Source organism: Aptenodytes forsteri, unplaced genomic scaffold, assembly GCF_000699145.1.
Source record: "Aptenodytes forsteri isolate BGI_AS27 unplaced genomic scaffold, ASM69914v1 Scaffold117, whole genome shotgun sequence".
NCBI classification, from domain to species: domain Eukaryota; kingdom Metazoa; phylum Chordata; class Aves; order Sphenisciformes; family Spheniscidae; genus Aptenodytes; species Aptenodytes forsteri.
This window is the reverse complement of record NW_008795555.1, coordinates 897,771-912,535: the sequence shown is the minus strand read 5'-3', so window position 1 is coordinate 912,535 and position 14,765 is coordinate 897,771. Positions and strand designations below refer to the sequence as shown.

The following is a 14,765-nucleotide window of genomic DNA, read 5'->3' as shown; positions in this document are numbered from 1 at the left end:
GAGCAAGCCTTTGGGGGAAGCCCCTTAAGCGGACTCTGATCCACAGCATAAATCAGTCTGTCTTCCTAGCTCCATTAAAAATATTGCAATTAAAATAAATTCAGGACTGCTGGACATTCAGGTCCACACACTTACATAAAAGAGGAATATATACAAAAGCATGTTTTTTTTATAATAAATGCCTCCTCTGTTCTGAACACTTAGATACTGCAGCCCAGCTGCAACCATTTCTGGGATGCTTTCATTATATTTAAGTGTTCAGCATTTTGGAAGGCTGGTATCCAGCAACAAGGAGTTTTTACAATTTGCTTTGTAATCTGTCAGGTTATGGTAAATTTAAGGACACAGTGAAAATGAAGATATCTTAGAAACAGACACACTTGTATGAATGTCAAAAGGACAGGTTCCCATCAATTTTATCTTTTGAATCTCAGAATCCCTATTAGAGGAACTGCAAGCAAAGTATTTGAATGAAATGATCACTTAAAAAAAAAGATGGAATTTCAGGTATTTGCTCTGCTACATTAAAAGTTTATAATAATATCATGCCTTGATTTAAAAAGTAAGGTTTGCCTATTTCTTCTTTTTTTAAGATAATTAACAGAATTACCCTGAAATCCTAAACGAACTGTACTGACTTTTTAAATCCTAAATATTAGATCATTCACTTGAAAATAAAGCAATGTTTAAGGTCTATAAGGATCATTCTTAGAGTAGATTTTGTGGCTGCACTGAGGAGAACTCAGTAAGATGGCAGCAGCCGCTCAGCACTGCACTGATCTGGTCTTTGTGCTGCCTTCCCCGCGGGTGAGGACGGGACCCGGAGCCAGACCTCGGGTTACCCTACAGATCCTACGCTTGTGCTCTGCCCCAAGGCCAGCACCTTCCGTGGCTGCAGAGGAGACCTCCTCCAGCAGCCTAACTGGTTCCCTCCCGTCACTCAGAAGTTAATACAGGGATGCAAAAAGGATTAAAGAGGGTGCAGGAAAAGTGTGGGAGCAAGTGATCGGACGAATAAGATCGGATACTTCCTATTGCATCTAGTGCTTACTGTGCCATAGTCAAGTGCCCTGTAAAATGAAACGATGTTTCACCTGCAAATGCTTTTCATATGAAAAGGATGGCACTTAAATCAGTGCTTTTTAATAATTAAAAAGGAAGGTCTGCCTGTTGATTTTCTGGTTTGTTGTCTAGGTGGCCTGAAATACCTTCCCAAACTCCTTGCTCCTCCTAACTCCTTCTTTCAGAACAGAAACGTAGTTTAAGCTAAACAGTACCACTATGCAAAACACTTAAATATTTTATTCACACACACCAAATCTATGCTCTAGTCATCTTTTCCTGTTTTCTATTAATTCTCAAAGTTGTTAAAAAAAAAAAAAAAAAAAAAACCCAACAAACCAAAAGCATCCAAAGCTTTTTCACAGAAAAGCTGAGGGAAATCTGGTTGAAAGCTGAAGGCATAATCAAGTTTAGAAGGGGTAAAAAATAATAATAATAGGGAAATGTGAACTTTAAAATGATGATGAACTCTCATTGTGTGAAATAACACAGCTCTGTTTGAATGAGCCCCTGTTTAAGAGTGGAGATAGCGTTATTCTATTTCAGGCACTCTGAGTAGGCGAGCAAATTTTCCCTGTCGGAAAAAAAAAATATCTCATAAAATCCAAAGGACAGCAATGAACTTCTCTAGATTACCATGGAGATAACATTTGCTTTGTTTGTCATATGTGTCATCATTACCTCCCCTAGTTCATTATTTCTATAAGTGATTTTTATTTGCACTTCTCTCAGACCCAGTAAGTCTGAAACACTTCTGCGCTGTGAGCACAGTGTTAATACCGCTTCCACTCACTCAGTCATCCCAGGACAACAATTTTGAACGGACCTATATGGAAGAATGAGACACCACAAGTCACAAACACACCATTTATTCTCATGTCACTTACTATAACTACTGTCCTCCTCTTTTGTTCCATCAATTGTTCCATCTGCTTGCAACTGCAAGTGGTATCCTTGCCTGCTGTATAGCTTTGTTACTATACCTTTAAGCTGAGGCTCTGTAAAAAAACAATAGTGAGATTAATGTGGGAAATCCTGATGTGCTGTTCCAAGCGAGCAGGATGCTAAAAACAAATCTCCAGGTTTCTTCTCAAGGCTGAGATGTGAAAAAGACCCAAAACAAAAGCAGGGCAACCAGCTTTGCAACACTTTTCATTTAGGTTGAGATCAAATTTGTCTCTGAAATCAATTACCAAAATGATTAAATGCCACTTTTGATTGCAATGTAGGCAGCACAGTAAAACCTGCTTCCAGCGAATACAAATTCCGACAGCGTGCTGCTTGGCCTCAGGAGCTCAGCCCTATCTCATTTAAGATTAGAAATGAGCTGGCAAAGAGCGTATTCCACCTTTTAAAAAGGTGTGAGTTCTTAAATGGAGAGGAAAAAGAGGACTACTACGATAGCGCTAATAAGAGCCATAGTGACAGTTGAGAGCCTAAATATATAGCAGCAAATGTTTAGCACAGGAACTGCTGCAGCTCTAATAAACAAACCCCCATTCCTCGCTGCTCCAAAGAGTACAGAGCATCCAAAGTGATAAACTACTCGATGAACATATGGAAAATGGAGGGGGGAACCCTGAAATCCAGCAATGTGTGGAACTGCAAAATAAATATTACCATAAGGGTTGAGGTAATTACCTCATCAGCTAGAAGAAGAAAGATCAAAACAACGCATAGTTTGGATAGATTTCTTTTCTTCATAACCATTCTCAGATTCACAGTCAGAAAGCGAGATATCTCATACAGTTTCAGATCATTCTAGACCAAGAAGTAAACAGCAACAGGAGCTGCTGTCAAGTCTGTCATTTAAGATATCTAGGTAATGCACCGGGAGCAATTGCAAAAAAGGTCTACTTCCACTGAATCCCAATGACATCTGCATTGTAGTCATCTCACACAATTATGCTTGTCAGGAGGTGATGCATCTCCGCAGCTCGCTCCACAACAACTTACTTAATTCAGAGATAAACATACTGCGAAGATACGATGTGTCATTTCCAACAGCCAATGTCTGGATAAGACTCCTTGTGTTTGCAATTGCAAAAAAGGTCTACTTCCACTGAATCCCAATGACATCTGCATTGTAGTCATCTCACACAATTATGCTTGTCAGGAGGTGATGCATCTCCGCAGCTCGCTCCACAACAACTTACTTAATTCAGAGATAAACATACTGCGAAGATACGATGTGTCATTTCCAACAGCCAGTGTCTGGATAAGACTCCTTGTGTTTGTAATCAAAGACATTAGGGAGCTCTGCTACTGTACTTCATTTGAGTAGGAGCTGAAGGCAAAAGCTTACAATAGTTTGCATAAGTGTATTACTTCCTATTAGCAACCTTTAATAAGGGTACTGACGGATGCACAGTTCTTATCGACCAACTTTTCTGACAAGAAATTAATCCAACCCCCACTTTGGCTTTTTAGCCATAATACATCCCAAAGCTGTTTGCAAATTGCGAGCAGGCACCTCTTCTGTGGCTGCTGAGAAAGGCAGACAGGTTAAGTGGCGAATGGCATCAATGTTTCAGCACAGCAAAGCGATAGCAACATTACCAGAGGGTTTTGCTCCTCCCATGTACAAAAAAACCACTCGGAGCAGGGACTGAGTCTTCATGCCTAATCTTTTGCACCTCTGACACAGAGAGCATCACGTCTGCAGGGCAGCTGCATGTATGAGATTCCTAGAAAGGAACAGGGCGCCGAAGCAAAACTCTGGAAGGTGCCAGTGAAAGCAAAAAGCCTTGTCTGCAATCAGCAAATAAAGCACGGCACAGGCATTCTGCGAAGCAGGGAGACACAAACAGATCTCTAGACCGCTAAGTTATTTAACATACAACTGAAGGAGGTGTATGTGTGGGAACTTCCCCTGCAAACATCTCCCCCACAAATAAATCACACGTGTTTGTATATGTGTATGTGTAAGACAGGCTGCTGAATTACCGGTACACGGGAGCATGCAGGTAAGTGAGGCAGATAGCAATGGTGTGCGTTATCCAAATAAACCAGATGAACATGAAAGGGGAACGGACTGGCATGGGGTACCCATGTCTATCAGATCATACAAGCCAGGAAGGGCAATACCTGCACGTTCATTTTTACCAGCCCTGAGGCACCGGTCCCCCTTTCCCCACGCCTGATACACATCCGTTTGCATTAAATTAAACAAAGCAACCCCCCAAACACATAACCCTTGCCAACCTGGTCGCCTTCTTCGCCTTTTCTTGGAGCCAAAGAGTTTGACCCTGGAAAACACATTCAACTTGTTCTTGTCGCAGCTTCCCTTGCTCTTGCTGGGGCTGTTGACACACTTACAGGCATTGGACTTCTCCCGCTCCCTGGCTTGTCTCTTCTGGCGGATCAGGGAGCTGGCGATGGCTGCAGCCATGGCCGCCCCCGCCCCGGCAGCACCGACAGGTCAGGCACACGGGGTTTGCTCGCTGGCCGCGGGCGCCGCAGCCAGCATGCTGCTCGGCCCGTCCCCAATGTCGGGGACACTGCCGGGCGCCTTGGCCAACACCACCCACCACCAATCGGCTTGGGAGCCCAGGAGACACCGGTGGGATGCTTGCACCAGAGCCCTGGGTCGGGATGCAACAGTTTAGCTCAAGCGTTTTTGTCCGCTGAGATCTTCCCCTTTTGATTTTCTGATGCTTTTTTTATTCCTCCCAACTTCTAGCAGGAGAAAGTTTGCAGGCAGAGGTGAGCGTTTCTACGGAGATTGAGCAGATCACTTGGAAGACAGCCTGCTGAGCTTCTCCAGACGTGCTATTCACATGCAGGCATGGCACATCCACTTGGTGCAAGATCATTGCATCTCTCCTAGCCCCAATTTCTCCAGTTAACTTTTCTCCCCACCCGTTCCCCTCCCCATTCAAATCCCAGCAAACACCTGTTAGACTCCAGCAGGGGCTGTCCTGTTGCAGGGGTTTTCTGGATCCCTTTTCCTCTTCTCCCTTACGAAGAGATCCAAAGCAAGCGGTGATGGAGACACTGGGAGGAGGTGCCGATGCCTGGAGCCTCGGCTGCCTGCTGCCGAATGCCTCGGGAAGCCTCTTCCCCTCCGCTCCTTACAGGTGCTGCTGCCAGCGCAGCCTCTCCTCCACAGACGCGTTCAGCTTTTGCATTGCAACACTTGCCACCAGACGGTAAACAGCCAGAGCTCCCCTAACGCCTGGTCGCCGGCAGCTCAGCGCCGAGACTGCAGCAGCAGTAGTCCTCAGGCAGTGGATGCACGCACTCGCACACACCCCACGAGCTGTGCGCTGGATACAGAAACGAGGCGACGCAGCAAGCCCCTTATCACCACCCTCCCCTCCTCCTCCTCCTCTTCCTCTCCCGGGCAAGGCAGCAAGCGGGAGACCTGCCCGGTGGCCCTTTGTGTGGAGAGTTGCGGAGGGGCCCCCGGGGTGCAGGCAGTGAGGAGGCAGGGGCTCAGGGTGGGCAGCAGGAGCTGGTGCACCCCAGCTGCCCACCCTTGCCGTCCCCACGGGCTGTGGGTACCTGCTTTTGACAGAGCCGCCTCCCGGGGAGCCGCAGACACCCAAACAAACGTGACTGCGATGAGCAAATAGCTGGCACCAGGTTTTCGGCAGGGGAGTGAGGACACCTGGCCGGCAGCAGGAAGGTGGAGGGAGGCAGGCAGGGGGGCAGGCAGGGGAGCTCCAGCCATAGCTCTCCCCTGCCTTTCCCTCATCCTTACAGGATGGCCCCCTCTCTGCCTCACTGATTTAGTGGAGGCTTTTTGCCTCTCTTGCCTTTCCTTCCCCCCCCCCCACCTGCTCTCAGCTCCAGTTTTCTAGCAGAGACTAGATAAACCCCAGAGAGAGCAATTTCCTTGTCATTGCCATGTTCACCCTCTTCCCTTTGTCCCCCCCCAGTGCCTCTGTGTCCCTCGAGGCCAGGATCTCATGCCAGCTGGGTTTATTCACCCCTGGCTAAGTGGGGGCCAGGCTGCAGGGGTACCAGGGCAGGGAGAAGCAGCGGTGCCACGATGCTGGGAGCAGAGCCTAGTGTCAGAGCCTGGCACCGCACTGTGGTTAATGCCCTGCACAGCGGACGCTGAACCCTGCACACATCCATGCCCCAGGACATAGGAAACAGGAGGTCCTGGGGGTCCCTTTGCAAACCACCCCCTGCTCTTCAGCATGCTTTCAACAGCTGGAGCCTAAAATAAAGCCAATTCAGGCTAGGAACAAAACAGAGATTTGCAACCCTGAAGGCAAACAACTATTGAAAGAATTTATCCCCGAGGCAGAGGGGATTCGCAGTCACTTGCAGGCGCTGAGGCAGGGTGGGATGTCCCATGAGCAGGAGGGGGGAGGCTGTGTGCTGGTTCCTCGCAGGAGCTGAGCTCAGTGGGGACCGCAATGGCAATGGGCTTCAGCCAGCCAAGCCCGGGAGCTGTGTCCTGCGTGCCCTGGGCCAGCCCCAGGGCTCCCCTGGGGCTATCGAGACAGAACCGATGAAGGTGGGGTGGGGTGACAGCACTGGATTTCTGATGCGCTTTCAGACTCAGCCAGGCTTCTCAGGATACCTGCCCTTCTTCCTCTCCTCCACACACCCTCGGCAAAGCCACCCAGTCCTCCCCTCCCTCCCCGGGGTTGCACCCTGTGGTCCCAGGCAAGCACAGGGGAAACCATGCCACCCAGTATCTTCACTTCAAAGAGCTCGATTCAAAAGCAGTTCGCTGTACCTCTGCAAACGTTACAGTCCTTCCCTGGACTAGAAACAGCTCACAACAGGTCCAAATCTGTTTCCTCCAATGGGGAATTCCTGCCCCAATAAAACACGTTGCATGGCCAGGCCTTAATAACAGAAATGCCCATAACGCACAAGTTCTAAGACGATGTCTGACTGAAAGTACATGTGCCATCACAGCCTGAGACCTCGACAGCTGACGTGGTATATTGAATTTGGCAGCCCTACATACCCATCCACAATACCTCTTTTCTGCAAGAAGTATATGTATACATGTATAGGTGTATACACACACTCACTCACCTTTGTTTATGAGGCACTTTATGGCATCCACATATTCATATTAAATAAATACTCCTAATTTCTTATTTGGGTTAAACGGCAGGGTAAAAATAACTGTAATTCACAAGTTCCACCACTACCCTCATCTGCCAGTCCACATAAGACATGTGAAATCCAACCCAAGAGACAGCCAGTTGGATATTATTAGTAATAACTCATCCTACTCAACTCACCCGTAACGTACTATGAATTTTGCCATCTTTCCACTTCTAGTACAGTTACAAGTGAGACTTGTTTTTCCTGAGACTCGCCCATTACTATCCTACTCAACTCACCCGTAACATACTATGAATTTTGCCATCTTTCCACTTCTAGTACAGTTACAAGCGAGACTTGTTTTTCCTGAGACTCACCCATTACTTCATAAATATTCTCAGTTTGGAAAGCAGCTTTTGATTTTCAGATCAAAGTGAAGCTGCCTCATTGTGATCTGTCCTATAGGTCAGATGACATTTCATTTTCACAATGACTAACCAGAACTCAGAATTCGGCTAACCTTGAAAATCCTGGGGAAAAGCAGTGTATAAAAGCAGTACTTAGGATATCTTTCTGCCAGCATTCCAGCTTGCATGCTTAAAATCCATAAAGAAAATTCATTTGCACAAATGTTCCTTGACAGATAACTAAAGAGAGGAATAAAAATAGCATATATGCATAATCAGATTTAAGTTTCAAAAAACAGTCCTCCAGTTTTTTTGCATGATCAACCTCTCCATCTATCGGTACTCCTACAAACACGTCTTCATTTACTATAAATGGCACATGAAAATGAAGATCTTGTTGGGAAAATGCCTTTGGTACAAGACCAGTCTTTGGACTACTTCAGTGTTACAGACATAAAAATCTCAAGGAACAGCTCTATTTTCTTTGAACAGCAAGAGCTGTTCACTCCCCACCATGCTAAAAAGGTAAAGTAAAATAAAATAAAATAAAATAAAGTATCATTCCAAGTGACTTTTTGAATGTAGAAGACAGCCAGACACTCCTTGAACACATGTCCTCTTTCTTTGTGTGTGATTATTGTAACGGGGCACTTAAAGCTAAGGAGTAAATTGCCAGCCCCATTTCAATCAAGAATTAAGCATCTCTTAAGAAATCAGCATGGGACAGACCTGTACACAGTTACTGTCAGAGACAGGGCCATGAGCTACATGGAACTGGGATCTGACCCAGCAACAATTCCACTGTTTTGAAGTAGACAAAGATCTCATCCGCTTTTGATTTATATTTTTTCCTCCCAGTCATCTGTTGAGTTTATGCTTATGATTATTTCCATGATTCTGATCATTAAAATGTACTTGAACCTCCAGAAGTTGCCTGGATAGAGCAAAAGTAAAGCCTGCAATTTGGTACCACGACCCCTGGCTCCTGCAAGAAAAGGCATCAAACCCCCATCATTGGCCCAACTGCAGGCAAGCACTGTTGGCTGTTTCACGAAATTAGAGGAAAGCACAAAACTTTTGGGTTTTGCTCCATCCTCCTTGAACCATTTGCACTGTGGCAGGTCCCAGACCACTGCTGTTTCCCATGAGTTTGAACTGATCCCGAGCGCAAAAGATTTATAATAGGTCCTATATAAACAGGTAGATGCTCGGCAAAACAAACGCGTCACAAAAATCGAGCCCATAAGAAAAATCACAAGCCAGCTCCAGACTGCGCCATCATGAACCAAGCTGCAAGTTTTGACAAGCCGCGGCGGCTTTGCAGCATGCCCGGTGCCAGCTGCAGCCTGCGAGCAGAGGAACTCCTTTCCCCCACTGCTGATCGCCTAAGCTATTTGGGCACATGAATGTCAACAGATGTGACCGAGTGCAGAGCGGCGTATCAGTGCGGCATTGCTGTCGGAGAAGGGAACAGGTAGAGGAGAGACGGCACTCTCCAGCTGCCTGTTCAAGTGCACCGGTGATTGGCACATGATCCCAACGTGTGACTCGCCGAGGGACGCGATCTCCTCTGTGCCCTGTAGAAGCATTAACGATTCTCATGACATGCTGCCGTAAAGCAGGAACTTCCTGCCAGCACCTTGGGTCAAAATATCCCATCCTCAGACTAAACAGCATGTTCAGTTATTTCCTCTTCCCCTATAAACAAGTACCAAAAGATTTATAGTAGGTCCTATATAAACAGGCAGATGCTGGGCAAAACAAACGCTGCATGAAAATCAAGACCATAAGAAAAATCACAAGCCAGCCAGACCTCACAGATGCTGGGCAAAACAAACGCTGCATGAAAATCAAGACCATAAGAAAAATCACAAGCCAGCTCCAGACCTCACTCAGCCCAGCATAAACCCCAAACCACCCCTCTACATTTACAAGACTGAAGCTGTTTTGGTGTGACAACAAAATTTCACCTGGGCGTGGGATGTCGGGAGTCCCTCTTGAGGTTCTTTAGTTCTTGCTAGGGTAACATGCTACTGCTGTTACAGAACAAGCAGAATAAAAAAGCTTCAGGAGTCAAATCTATGGACTATTTCCACTGCCTACGCTCCCCCAAAGTAGAGAATCATTTTCTGAAAAGTGCCACCAGAATCGCTTCTCTCTCTTTTCACGTTGAGATAAACAAGACTTCATCCAGTCGGTATGACACAGCAGCACTGAGGCCCCCAGTGATTTTTTCCTCTTCTAAGTAAACAGAATTACTATTCACCAGGAAACAGAGCTGTTCAGACCTAAGCCCGCATCACTTAGCTCCTCTGTGAAACATCCCGTGGAAATGACTCAGCCTTTCCTCTGCAGCCAGCTCCGCGGCTGGACACAAGCGCTGCAGAACGGCGAGTGTCTGGGTGCTCTCTGCTCGGGGGATGAGCACGGTTTGCCGGCCAGTTCGCTACCCCTGAAAACCTAGTTTTACCCTAGAGATGAGCCAAATTAAGAGTCAGCTAGAGGTTTATTTCTGAGTGCAAGGTGGAAAAAGGTATCAGTGGAAGAGCTGGGCCGTCAGGCAGCTCCAGACCAAGAGCTCAAATATGAGGATATTTTAGTCAACAGACCAACTGGGCTACCTTAAAATTAACCGTAATAGTAAAGATCAGCTTCACTAACCAGCTGCAGACCTTCAGACGAGCTGCACTGCTGTAAACAGAAGTATTTTTATGCCGAGACCGTAAAGGCACTTGTAAATAGTGACATGGACGTTCCTGTGTGTGTCTGTGCCATGGTTCTGTGCAAAAGTGCACTGTGCAGCCCTGCTCAGTAACAGGAAAAAAATCAAAATAAATTCCAGTGACACCAGTGTAGACACGTTACTTGGACGCACTTTACCTAAGAGCTCACTCGTTTGTGTGGAAGCACAGTCAATTCAATAGTTCAAGGGATTAGGCAGCCGGTTGATTTTTGTCTTCTCAGAGCAGAGAATCATGAATCCCAACACCAGAAGAGAGCCCAGTACAACTGGTGCACAGGCCTGGATGTGCCGAAACTGGCCCCCATCCAGCAAAGCAGAGAAACACGTCTCTGTCTTCAACATCTGAGTCATCTCACCAAGACTACTAAGATATTTAAAAAATAATTATGCGCCTGATTACATGCGCATTACAAAAGGTTCTCATATCCTAATCCTGTTCTCTTATCAGATCTGCACACGTCTGCTAGGACAAGGTTCACCGACTCTGACAAGAATTTGGGCCTCCTCTTCATGACTGACATACCCTGCTAAATGCTCAGGATGGCCATGAGATCTCACATAAAGAACACCAGTTTCCTCTCAGAGTCTCAGAGAAAATACTAATGAGAGAAATCCCAGTTCTGCCCTTTGCCAGCTGTGAATTCTGATTCCTCTACAGCACCGTCTCAGTCAAAACTGGATTTGATCTGACCGTGTCCCCTGATGGAGCAGGCATTTTTGGAAAAGGAGGGCATTGTTTGAAGGTAGAAAAATGGAAATATTTTTGCCTAGGTTAATCCATATTCAGTCATCCCAAAATGTCAACCACAAAAGAGCTTCTATCCGGTGCATAAAAGATCAGTGCCAATCAGCTGGGAAAGGTCACAGAACAAACAGAAGAGATCAGCTCCCACAGCTCTGCAGGCTCCCAAATTGGGAACACGTTATTCCGGTGTCTTGGGGGCCCCAACCTGAGACAGGAACTTGCAGCAGTGACCGACCAACTTCTCTCTGCCCACCACAAAGCCATAGCAAAAAATACTCCAGAGCCTCCCACATCAGTATGCACAGAAGTATCTGTTCATTCACCTCGCAGCACGATGACTCTCGGAAACATCAAGGTAAATGACAGCATATCATCCCTGAAATATTTACATCTCAGCATGGGACACATGAGAAGCGTGGGTTATATGCCACTGTCAAACTTAACATGAGGCCACTTTACACATGACAAAACACTGTAAATAGTCCTTCGCAGACCCAAAGCAAGTTTCCTAGAGATTGTCACATTACTCAAATGGATCTGTTTCCATCTTTTCATAGATCTGATGGTTCATCCTCTGTCAAGAGCTTGACAAAAACAGACTCCCTGGGTCTCCACTGAGTTGGAGCCTCTGAGAGTTCTCCTCCTCCCACCTGCACCCAAGCATTTCTACCAGCTTCTCACAGCCATGGCCCTTGCTTTGCTCAGAAGCCAAGTTCTGCCCCATTGCTTGACTCCACATAACTAGAGAGCCCAGTTCGCTGCGATCATGTGATGAATGCCAAGCTTGCTGCTTCCCGTTGCCGTGTTAAGGATGTAAGACCCATCTGTCTTCTAATAATGAAACCAAATTACCTGGCCTGGGATCAGAAGAGCCTGGCAATGGTTCTCTGTGACTTTCCTGACTGCTGAGATCATGGCACCAAGTTCACACAGGACAAATGAGAATGTGAATGGAGCTGGTCACAAATGAAGGGGACTTTGAGCAAAAAGTGCCATGTCTTGGATGGAGGCAGGGCTCTCCAGGAGCTGGAGTTAGACCCTGCACTGGGTTGCTGCTTCTGCACATGTGCAAGTGGGGCCTTGCTCCACTCTCTGCCATGGAACTGGAAGCAGTTTACCTCAGCAGAAATGCTGGTCTCAGTTTCAGTAACCAGAAGGAAGGTATATCCTTGAGGATTAGGAAAAGGGCCATGAGCCCGAACTTCTGCATTCTGTCTCAGTTCACCATGTAATAATCGTGATATTAATAGTGATGTAACAAGATGTATCTGACCTAAGTTCAGTGATGTAACAGTTAGGTTTGTCTAAGCTCATCTGACCAAATACCTGGGCTGTACAACCCGGAAAGAAGAGAGAAAGGCACCTCCAGATGGCAATTCGTTCCCATCCAAAAAAGCACCATTATTTTCACAGTTGCATGAAGAAAAACACTACCTCTGCCTTGCTGAACTATCGTTGCAGGGTGATTCAGACTGTAATCTACATAATGCATCTTTATAATAAATAAATATTTACCACCATCAAAACTAAGTAATCACTTAATGGAGGTCCATGTAACTCAGTGTCTCGGTTCTGGCAGTGCTCAGTAATACGTGTGAATATAGAAACAGCCCAAGTAGTCGCACAGTTGCACTTCCCCCCACACACACATACCTTCCAGCAACTGGCCTCATGGCAACTCCAGGCTTAGCAGGAGCTGCTGCTGGCAAGAGCAGCGCAAAGATGACATCTATAAATCACACAGGGATTTTGAGGTGAAACATACAACATATCATAAGTAAACAGAGGGGAATTCATTAGCATAAGTTAGATGCACTCTTTTTGCAAGCAACACTCACAAGTAACATTGGCTAGCAAAACAGGAACGAGAATCACAAGCCGGCATTTGCTGTATTGGATTTAAATAGGTCTGGAGACTAGAAAAATTGTGTATGCAAATTCTACATAAGCAAATTAGAAGAAATTCAGAGAAGTCAATTCAGAGGAGGCGGCTAATAGCAGAACATCTGCTACTGCTCCCAATAATCGTATTAGGCGGCTGGGTACATTTCTGGGGACTCGGACCTCATCAGAAAGCACAGAAAGGTTTTGTTTCTACGCAGAGAAACAATGTTCAGAAATCAGAGAAACAGATATGAAGCTGCCCGAGCTGAGCACTATTATTCCTCGCTTAAGTCCAGCTGAACTACAATAGGGACACATTTGCTTGTACAGAGACTGGATAACTGTCCAACTTGTAGCTGCATTTCTAACTAAAACCACCATGAAACTAGCAGATTAAGCTGCAGAAGTAGACACAAATATAATACCATGATTTTAATTAAATTCCCAGTCCATACGTATGGCCTTCGCAACTCCCCAGTCATACTGCTAAATCATGCTGAGCTAAACTCACAGCAGAGTCACACCATATTTAGCAGATGATGATATATCATCAGGATTTTTCAACCCTCTTTGTTTATCATGCTCATTTTCCATCTCTTCCTGCCAGGATCTTCTTTCCCCCTTTCATTAAAAATAACAACATGCTTCTAATGAGCAGTAGCCACAAAACCCATCAGTATCTCGACGTCCTTATCCTTCAGTTGAGGTCAAATTAATCTTGTTTACAAACAATCAAACTTAGTTTAGCTTCATCTACAACACAACATTCCAAGGCCTGGGAGCTTTTGCTGGGAAAGAAAGGACAAAGAGCAGAAGTAGATCCTAAGGCACAGAACTAAGCCTGCTGGTTTGTAAGAAGTTATCTTGGCTGATCTTTCAATGCTGTCATTCAATCAATTCCACTCAGCCCATTCCATGTAACCGCAATGAAGGCAGACCTCCTTGCATTTTCTTGTATCCTATATGGGGCAGTTACAAGAGGTTAAAGAGTCTAACTGTAAAATGGCGCCTATATGTGCAGCTGCACAGGTAAAACATGTAGCCACACAGAAATCATGAAATTCTGCAGCGCTCTGTGAGGCCTGCGGGGATTCCCAGGCAGGTCCCCTCATACGACTGGAGCAAGAGATATGGCTCCCAGAGGTTGCTGGTATCTGTATTTCCTCTGGACTCTAACTGGGATTGGATGGCTCAAACCTCTGCAAATACGGGTTCTACATTCATAATACGGACACTTAAATACAGGCTTTTTTTTCTGCCTTTCCTGACTTGCAAATATGAGCAAACCTAAGATGTTTCAACAACGCCGAGATGCATGAACATCAGGGAATCAGAATAGAGCTGTTAATGCTGGGAGAAACTTCTGCCTCCCTCAGCCCTTTCTTTTTTTCCCAGCTCTGTAATATATGAAATGTCTTACTCGGTAACTATATTTTTAAACCACTATTGCCATAAATTTTAGCCTACTTAAAAAGTTCTGATGTAAAGTCTTTTCAGGAGGCTTTTGGCAAGATTTAGAGTCTGCTGTACAGGAAGCATGCTGTAGAACGTTAATTTGTAAACAGTTACAAACCGAACAAATGGGACAGGCTTCCAGTACTTTCAGTCGAAAACCCAAACGTCTAAAATTACCGCTAAAACCAGAAACAAGAGGTTACTAACCTAGAGTTAGTTCCTGTAACTGCCCCAGCAAGGTCATTCACTTTCTCTTCCAGTTTTGTTTCGGTCACTGGTGACACTTGATTACAACAACCGTACGCGGTGCCTCCGGCCGTAATTAACGGCGAACTCGAAAGCGCGGGGTCGAGGCAAGCGGGGAGAGCCGCCGGGGTTCCGCATCGAACGCTGTGGCTTTACACGCACCCGGAGCTCGGCGGCGCCCCTCTCGCCCCCGGCAGCACCC

The 14,765-nt window shown here is 46.0% G+C and overlaps 1 protein-coding gene across 3 annotated transcripts in view; it reads right to left on the bottom strand.

The window, feature by feature from the left end:
- FGF13 (fibroblast growth factor 13) overlaps positions 1–14,765 on the bottom strand; it is a 229,619-nt gene that overhangs the window by 60,277 nt on the left and 154,577 nt on the right. For 2 of the 3 annotated variants that reach the window (XM_019472815.1, XM_009282134.2), the window contains exon 3: positions 1,950–2,060. In XM_019472815.1, coding sequence (XP_019328360.1) covers positions 1,950–2,060 — 111 coding nt within the window. Of the gene's footprint in view, positions 1–1,949; positions 2,061–4,266; positions 4,774–14,765 lie in introns of those variants that run through there. The other variant, XM_009282133.2, reaches the window with a different exon arrangement.